This window comes from Cottoperca gobio, unplaced genomic scaffold (assembly GCF_900634415.1).
Source record: "Cottoperca gobio unplaced genomic scaffold, fCotGob3.1 fCotGob3_422arrow_ctg1, whole genome shotgun sequence".
NCBI lineage: Eukaryota > Metazoa > Chordata > Actinopteri > Perciformes > Bovichtidae > Cottoperca > Cottoperca gobio.
The window spans coordinates 47,234-57,304 of NW_021167002.1; the positions used below are offsets into that span (position 1 = coordinate 47,234).

Sequence of the window (10,071 nt, forward strand, 5' to 3'; positions counted from 1 at the left end):
TGCTGTCTCTCTCTTCCTCTCTCTCCTCATCTCTCTTTCACTATTCTATTAACTGTGCCCACTTCTATTGCCTATTCCTCTCCTCAGCTCTCTAACTCTCTATCACCGTTATTACAGGACGTTGCCAGGGGTTAAATTTACTTTTTTGGTGCTTACTCATATGATTTTGTTCATCAAATGTTTATCATAATTTATAGTGAAACATAGTAATGATATTAATAAAGTAGAGAAAATAAAGCATAAAGAATGAAGTATGATGCTGCACATACATATATACGTATAACCGTATATATACACATGCATACATATACACATCTGTACATATTCTGTAACAGTTTGATCACTCTGTAAAGCACGATGGACTACTACTACCACGACTGTTGTGCTAATTGTTCACTGTATTTGGCTACTTTACATCTTTGTTAAATCTGTTTATTCTGTGTTACTTTTGGAACATCTTTTTAAGGCATCATTTTCTATCATGATACTGTATTTATGCATAGGCAAGTTTCACATTTAGTAAAGTTAATGTCACTTTTCACTTAAGAAAAACACCATTCTGATCATTTATGGCTTGAAAATGGAAATCTAATTTAAAATGCCTTTGAAGAACAGTATACAACATTTGGCACATCTTGAACAGAATATTTCTAACGCATTTCTTTCACAGTTTCAATGATGAAAAGTTTTATTTTAACAAGATGACACAACAATCTTGAATAATTTTAGATATGAAACAAAACGGACCCCATTTCTGACATCAAGTTTAAAAAATAAAAATAAAATAAAAGGTCAAGGCTCTTCGATATGAAATTTGCTTGAATTTAAGATGTTTTCATTACAAAATACATCCGACTGAATTATCATATCTACACAAGCAAGATAAGCACAACTTTGTCAGTGTACAACAATAAAAACAAAATGATTTGGTGTAATATTAATAACAGACTGAATATTATCTCCTATGATTTATGACACTAGAAAATACAATACTATACAATTTAGTTTTCACATGTGTTCTTTATAGACTTGGTCCAATCCACATGGAGATTTGACTATGTTTATCAATGTGTTTTTTAAGTACATAAATGTCATTCACATATAACTCTATAACACAATATTTACACGTTTCGGAAAAATAAAAATGTAGATTCGTATTATAAAAGGAAATGTGAAATAAAACCTATTTAAATAAGTCTCAGTATGGATTAAAAAAAAAAAAAGGGCATGCACTGATATCCTTCAGATTACCATAAGAATTAAATTAAAAATACATTTAAATAAAGTAGTGATAAGATGCCTATGATAAAAACATTAGTACAGATGATTTTGAATGTAGTATTTTGTATCTCAGGCTTGTTTTAGAAAATAGTCTCCAATTTTGTAAACGTTACATCTTGACAGGAGAAAATGTTTCGACAGCTTTAACGATAGATTTTCTTTCCAATTGTCATTTTTAACGCACCTGTAACAAAGAGATGTGTACGGTCCATCAGGCATAGCAAAACTTATGGCACTTACAAGTAATTGTTTCTTTCAAAGTGACCTTTTTTTGTACCAAAATCCTTTTTTCTAAATTATCAAAATACTCATGAGTTTCCTGTGCGAGTGGAAAGCTGCTCTGTGCACACGGCAAACAGGTTCTTCTCCTAAAAGTCTTGCTCTTATAAATACTGAGGTAAAGGGTAGAATACTGAGTTGTTGGGATAAAGGAGTGGTTGTCGCCACTTAAGGCCTCAGGTTGGCTTCTGCCTGTAGTCTGTGATGGCCTTCCATAGTTTACACAGGATCCCGCCTCTGATGGGACACAGAGAAAAGACAAAATGTAATGTACAGTATGCAACCGACAGACATGACACTGTATGTCCTTTAAGTGAGCTCTATAACGTTCTCATTTATACAAGACACTCAGAGAGCACTTGGTTTGCTGTACACGTATGTTGCAGTTCACAGAGAACAGGGTTTCTGTAGGGGACCCCCAAGTTAATTGAATACTTTTTTTAATACCACATATAATGTAATTTACCAAAGTATGAAAGTAGATGATACAATATGTAATTATATCTAATTTTTTCAGTACTTCCCAGCAGTATATATATATATATATATATATATATATATATATATATATATATATATATATATATATATATATATAATATTTGTAAATGTGTAATATCTCCCGACAGCACAGAACCTGATACAAACACATTACTGCAGCAGGCAAGAGAAAACATTTAAGACTTTTATAACTTAAATGTAGGATTTTTTGTGTAAAATAAATCCTTTTAGAGTTTTCCCGTCCTGCAGATAACCTGGAGAACACGTCCCTGTAAACTGTTGTGTGTCCACCATGTCTTTATATTACTACCAGTAGGTGGCGCCACATGTACAAATCCTACACATACAGTAAAGGCTTTATTAATAATGTTTCACTCTTATGTGAACATGATGCTGATCTGCTGCAACTAATGAGATACATTAAAATATATATATATAAAAACTGTAGTAGCCAGATGGGATGAACCTGTACGCACAGTACGCTCTAAGTTCAGATAAAAGTAATTACAGTTTTATTTACTAACGCCACCTCGTAGGGTTTCTGAGAAGCGAAGCTGCCACTATGAGCCACATCAGTGCTGAGCCGCTCTGTGCAAACCTGAAGTAAGAAGCAGGAAAATACATCAATGCAAACTCCATTATGCAACAAAGACAGTCTGTGTTTCCGGTAGTTGGAGAGCTGCGGTGATGCGAGTGTCAGCCTAAATACTGAATGCAGAAGTGAAACTGTGAAAAGTAATCCACCTCAGACTTAAACTCTTCAGATCGTCTCTTGTTACTTCGTGGAGGATGTCGTTCATGGTGTAATCCTCGTTCAGTATCTGGAGAAACAAAATGTACAGTGACATGACATTCAAGAAGTATAGTCTCTGGAACTGTTCAATGCTTTATACTATCTTTTACTTCTATAAGAAAACGTATTGGGCTTCATGGTGGGAATCAGACAAACACCAGCTCTGAGAGGTGAAGGATGGTTTCTGACTCACTCTCTCTATGGAGTCCTGGTCAGCGCCGTAAAGCCTCAGCCAGCTGGTCATCTCTGAGTCTTCATGTCTCTCTGCAGGTGGACTCCTCTGTGCCTCGGGGTCGCCTGATGATGTGGGGACGTCTGCAAAAACAAAGTCATTCAGACACACTGGAGCCATTCACACAACATCTGCACAGTAAAAAGAAACTGTGTGCTACAGCACCGAAATAACCGAACAAAAAGGAGGTGTTACTTTTTTAATGCTTCGACTTCAAAGCTGCATAATGTAATCAGTGAATATACCAGGAACAGGTGTGTGATTGTTCTTATTTGTTACTGTAACTAACCTGTGTCTCGTTCTTTGCCGACATAAAGCTTACTCTCTACTGTAGTTGTGTCATGCAAATTAAGGTGGAGCCAACACTTTGCATATATATATATATTATAATATATATATATTATAATTATATTCTATATATATATTATTATAATTATATATATATATATATATATAATTATATATATATATAATATATAATATTTAATTATATATATATTATATTATATTATAATAATTTATATATACTGTATATATATATATATATATTTATAATATATATATATATATATATATAATATATAATTATAATATTATAATTATATTATACTGTATATAATTATATTGGCTGATTATTGCTATCAGATAAAATAAAATAAAACTCTGATCTTGGTTCAGTATCAGGCTCACTTTGCAACACGAGAATAACAAAAAATGGTAGCAAGAGTTTGTCTATTAAGGTAATTGCTTCAAGCTGCAGCAATATCCCATCAGCAAGACAGGATGCATATCATGTGTAATAGATGTTTTCATCATGGATGTCACACAGTTTGCACCTCCAGCTTGTTCGTGTGCATTGTTCATGTCACAACTTATATCAATTACTTAGTGAGCTGGAGGGAAAGACTGACGCAACCTCAGTGAATCTTTGACATTTGCTGCACGTTTAATTACCCTGTGAGTTTCTGATGTATTTATAACAGATCAGCTGTGAATGGACAGTGGAGCTGCACCAATGAGCCACAGCTGGTTGTAAAGGCAGACTGGTAGTATGTATGTATGTATGTGGACAGTGTTGCATACAGTCAGGGTGAAAAGGTAAACTGGTTTAAGGTCCAGACCTGCAGGCTCAGCTCGCAGCCTCAGTAGTCTGATCTCCTGCTCTCTCTCCTCCAGCACTTGCTGCAGGATGGCTTGATACTCTCTCTCCTTCTCCAGCAGCTGCTCCATCAGCCTGGAGATTTAGAATTCAATCAGTAAAATGAGTAATGAAAGCTAAGAAACAGCTGTACACATGAGAGCTGAAGAGATCCAAAGCTTCTGTAATGCATCTAATCATGGCTACCTGCTGGTCTCCAGCTTCATCCGGCCCAGCTCCATGCTCACAGAGCGCTGTGCATTATGGGATTCGTGCGAGACAGTGGAGCTGAGCGTGCTGACTCCGGACGTGACCACGGTGTCGTCGTGAGCGGTGACGGCAGGCGTCCGGCTGGTGGAGTTTCTCTCCGGCTCGCCATCGTCGTCAACGTCCTCCTGCTCGGCCGGGTCACTTTCTGAGGCCAGGCTGAAGTGAGGCCTCAGCTCTGAACACGGACACGAGACTTTAATTATTCACGGCATGATGCAGTTTGTTCCAGATTCCAGACAGACAAGTTTCAATATGTTTTAATCGTAGAATTAGAAGTTGAATAACGAGTCGATCATTCACTCTTTGTTCAGGTTATTTATCACATCACAGCAGAGTCACAGAGTCTTTGGGGTTTGTGCAGCTTGTTTGTAATGTAACCAACATGTCAAGCCATGAATGGTTCTCCTTTTCGTTATATCTGGCTGCAGTAATGCTGCTGTGTTCTCTCTTTCCTTCTCAACACAGGATACTAACGAGTGCTGACCCTCTGTTGTGCTCGCGCGGATGATTTCAGTTATTTTAGTCGTCATCACGTATCTGTCGTTCAACCAAAAGCTGTGAATCCTGCAGCTTCCAGGGAGAAGTCCCACCACAGCTCCTATATTTATATTCCGGCAGTCAGTGCTTCCCCGAGGGACCGGTGATAATTAATTTAGAGGCGCTCTGCTTGAGACACTGATGATGTTACCCTGGCACCAGGATTGTGATGGCGGTCTGCACAGCTTTGCGTATGATGTTGTCCAGAGCGAACATCCAGTGAGGCTTGATGTTGTGGTTTCGCAGCACTTTGTTTACCTGAAGATGAAAAGTTGTAGAGTTATAATACTGAATACATTTCATATTAATGGTGTATCTGTCCATTTGTTTATTCATAATTCTTGAATCTCTGCTTAACATAGTAGATGCTCCCCTTATTTATTTATTTTATATTTCACATCTCCACCTTTAAAGCATCAAATGATGCTTTTTTTTTAGGATATTTCTTAATTATTGTACTTTTGAATCAATGCACTTACGTACCAAACGATGTAGCTGCATGACTCTCCTTTATCTACTGTAAATTGTTTGCACTGATGACCAACAGGAGGCATCAGAGCTTCATCATCTTGCAGGATTACGCAACAGCCCATACAAATATGAAAACAACCACTTGCTCTTGTGTCATTTCATCTGCATAACTGCGTTTCTGAGGGGGAGAGCAGATCAGCCCTTTTTCACAGAATGTGCAATTACTCCTGACAGATTCCTCTTTCATCGCCGCACTAAAAGGTTACAAGTATTTCACAGTTCTCTGTCTGATCTCTGTGCAGACGGAGCAGCAACATGGCAACCAGCTGCTTTTCTGCAGCTCATGTAAAATGACAACAATTTTACTGAAGTGTTCAGAGCACATGGTCTATGAAGAGGAAGGGAGCAGCTCTGCCTACAAATAGGAGCGTTAATAATAGAAACAACATGTTACAGGTGCAGGAGAAAAATGAGCAGCATGTTTTCAGAAACTAAAGCCTTAAAGTAGCAGCTTGGAGACAACGCTGAAGACAATCTGTTAAAAATGTCATCGTTTGCAGCGAAGAGATGTGGAGTGTTTGGTCTTTGGGTTCAGTTCATAAGGTTGAGATACAATATGACATGTTTTTACTGCCATTAGCTCCTTAATGACCCTCTTTGCAATCATTCATGTGGTTAATACTTACAGCATCCTGGAAGGCAAACAGCACGATCTGCAGCTGACTGATGGCCGTGCTGTCAAAGTCCAGCTCCAGCTTGAGTTGAGACAACGTGTTGGCGATGATTTTCCTGTCCGCCATGCGAACAAAGTCGGCCCAGACTGACCACGAGGGTGGAGATGTGCTGAGGCTTCAGCTTCATCTCCTCAGAGCCCTGCAGGTGGGAGGTGAGGAGAGATAGAAGCCACAACCAGAAAGAGATGCACATGAGATATAAGGTTTTCTTTATGTTGATTTATCGGTCTGATGGTGCCTTCCAGAACAAACCTGTGTGATGGCCTCCATCAGGTTGGCCACCACCTTGTCCCGGTCCTCCGTCAGGATGTGGTGCAGTGTGGCTCGTCTCTCGCTGTCCTTGCGAAGCATAAAGAAGCCTGAATCCTTCTCATCGGGGGATGGAGGCGCGCTGTGGTCCTCGAAGTTCTCCACTGGAATGCTGAGCAGAGAAGGAAAGACTTTGGATTTCTATGGACTAGAAATACATTTAGTTTTCTCCATTATATTACAGCTCTGTTTGCTTTGTCTTAAGCATTGCAATACTGCAATCAGTTAACATTATGTCTGTGGCGAAGCAATGAAGCCATTTACTTTGAGAAAAACATCCTACCTGAGGAAGAGGGACCGTGGCCCTTTGACGTCCCTCTCGCTGTAGCACTTCACGCTGGGCTTGAAGATGAAGGGGTTGGTGTTGAGGTCATTGTCAGGGGAGACGGAGCCGTACTCGCTGCTGCTGCTGGTGTCCTCCACCACCACCGGCACCGGCAGGGAGATGCTGCGGAGGTACTCTGAAGGACAACGTAAGAATCCTCAAAGGCTTGTTGCATCATTCATACACAAAAGAAATGATATGTTTGTCCTTGAACAGCACAGAAAGACTCGGAGCTGCTACTCAATAACAGAGGAAGCTTTCAAGAGGGTGAAATTAGTGCGACTGGAAAAGAAAGACAGATAATACTCTGCAATCATGCTTAGGAAGAAGAGCTCTATCTGGTGCATCAGCAGCAGATTACAGCGGCTGCGTATGAATTATGAAACAGGCATTATAAAGAGATTCAAGTATTTGGAAAGGGCAGAGTCGTGGCAGGAAGGGTAAGCACTGGCAGAAAAAAAGAAAGAAAACTACGTCCTAGACAGAACTGACGTCCGGATTATAAAGTCGTCCCTGTAGTAGTAAATGTGTCTGAGAGAAGAAGCAGCACAGTAACTCACCAGACCCCGGTGACAGCGCTGCGGTGGGAAGAAAACATTAAATATGTGTGAGAGAACAAAACATTTCCATGTACACGCTTTTAATCTTTAAATATATATATATATACTTTGTGCTGATGCCAGAACACACGACAGCACCACTGGTGGAAACACAACAATAACTCTTTTGAAATCCAGACGATACACCTATTACACCTATTTAGGTGATTGAATGCTGATCATTATTTGTTCAAAATATATATATTTCAAACATTTCTCAACCTTTAGATGCAGTCTGCTTTGTGCTACAATAAGCTGCTTTATCTTTTGTTTTATAATGTTTAGTTTCAAGTGTCCAGTTTCTTGCCGAGAGCAGTTTGAGCTAGGAGACAGTTAGCTTAGCTTAGCATAAAGACTGGAAACATGGGGAAACAGCTAAAGGTCAAAAGGTCCACCGCTACTGTTTCATGGCCAGGAGCAGCGCCGGCCGTGCCGTGTCTGGCAACCAGCGGAAGCTCCAGGAAGTCACTGCTCCCGGCCATGAAACAGTCACATCCCTCGTAAAACCGCAAGCCGCTGTTGTGGATTGTGTTACCTTTGGAACAGAGCAAGGCTAGTTGTTTCTTTATGCTAAGCTAAGCTAACCGTCTCCTCTCCCCCAAAATGTCAAACTATTCTTTTAACTTCCTTCTTCCCTGATGTTTGCATTCACTTTGTTTTCTTGTCCCACTGACACTTTTAAATGGCAGTTTATTTGCATCACCTTATGTGGACCCCAGGAAACCTAAAGCTATAACTTTACAGACATCAACACGGCCCTCCTCAGCTGCTGAGCGGAGCTGAACCCACCGGTGAAGCTGCTCTTGCTCTTCTTCTTGCGGCTGGTGACGGTGAGGAACTCGTCGGTGAGCAGGTCGAAGGCGGTGGCACGCCGGTCCGGGTCGGGCTCAAAGCAGCGCAGGATGAAGGCTTTGGCCTCCAGCGACATGGACTCTGGGATCTCTGGGTGGATCTTAAACATTCCCACCTGCAGACAAAGTTCAGTTCAGACAGACATACAGGAGTTTAGAGGGGAAACAACTGACAGCACACTGCCTCTGGGAAGCTCTCTGAGATGTCTGGGAAAACGTATTGGATTTGAGGAGAAGAGCTCAAGTGTTAGTGTTTACCCGGTGAACTATGAGACTGTGCTTCAGGGCATTACAGCTCAAAGTTCAAGAGCGAGACTCACGACAATAAAGAACCCTAGAAAATCCCGTCGCTGCTGTTTGAGGAATGTGATTTAAGATTAGCAGGGAGGTGCCCCTCCCTCGAGACATTCCACAGGAGTGAGTGAAGAATAGACTTCTATTGGTTACAACACCATGCAACGTCTGCAACGTAAACTTCATTTGAAGTTGCATGAATTCTATGAAGTGGGGAAATCCCAGGTTGTTGTCCTTAATGAGCTAGACGTGGCTGAGAACAATATTCATTAGTGTTTGGCGTGCGACACATTTCCAAAGCAGATGCAAAAGTGTAAATTGAGTAAAAGATTTCAAACACCTGCACATTGAAACTGGAACGGGAGTCTGCGATGGTTCCTCTCCATGAGCTACACGTTTGTTTGTGTTCAAACAAATGTTGGTGCGTGGACAATATTTGGAGTTATCTACTGAGCTGGATCATGTTACAGGCACGCAGGTGGCAACACAATGCAGGTGCATGACATTTTGTTTCCATACAAACTGATAAGTGCAGACGTCAGTCTTTTAATGAATTTAGCCAAGAGAAAGCATCTTTTTAAAAGCATACAGTGAGCATTGGGTGATAAACACGGTGGATTTTAAAGGTCCAGGCCGATAGAAGATTGTTTTTACAGCATGTTTCATTTACAGTCGGTGGAACTGTCAGTTTAGAGGGAAGCTTAATCATCTGACAGTGATCCTGTTAATCATGTCGAGGCCCATCATGGAGCATCGTCAATAATTAAAAAGTTTCTTACATTTATAGATGGGAACGACTTTCAACTTATCATTGCTGTACACAGCCCTGAGCAGGTTATTCATAGATATTAGCTTTGCCCTAGTTAATATATATATATCAGATACTGCTTCATTATATATATATATATATATATATATATATATATATATATATATATATATATATATATATATATATATATATATATAATGAAGCACATCCTCAGTCAGAGCTGCAGCTGTTCATTAGCACTCCACTAGATTCAGATTTCACTGCAGACACAGATTGTTCACCTGCCTTCATCAACCCGTTTGCTAAAATTAAACACCCAGTGGGACGATGGGGTGAGTTACAGTTCTGTCCCTCACCTTGAACATAGCAGCCTGCGGCTCTCCCAGTTCATAGAAAGGTGGTTTCCCAGTCGCCATCTCTATGATGGTGCAGCCCAGAGACCAGATGTCCGCTGGCTTCCCGTATCCTCGAGGACCCTTGTCTATGATTTCAGGAGCCATGTACTGTAGTGTGCCTGGACACACAGACAGACAGACACACACACACACACACACAGACACACAGACACACAGACACACAGACACACAGACAGACAGACACACAGACACAGACACACACACAGAAAGACAGACAGATAGACAGACACACAGACAGACAGACATACAGACAGACAGACAGACAGACA

At 40.3% G+C, this 10,071-nt stretch overlaps 1 protein-coding gene across 1 annotated transcript; it reads right to left on the reverse strand.

Moving 5' to 3' along the window:
* Positions 1-662: 662 nt before the first annotated feature.
* LOC115005983 (mitogen-activated protein kinase kinase kinase 5-like) lies at positions 663-9,997 on the reverse strand (the record flags this gene model as incomplete). Its single annotated transcript, XM_029427982.1, is given in 13 exon segments — positions 663-1,797; positions 2,806-2,882; positions 3,048-3,169; positions 4,208-4,320; positions 4,432-4,669; positions 5,184-5,289; positions 6,189-6,317; positions 6,319-6,375; positions 6,489-6,657; positions 6,829-7,006; positions 7,431-7,448; positions 8,259-8,436; positions 9,743-9,997. Coding segments are annotated over 13 exon segments (1,701 nt in total), but the record flags the coding sequence as incomplete, so codon positions are not given.
* Between the last annotated feature and the right edge of the window lie 74 nt (positions 9,998-10,071).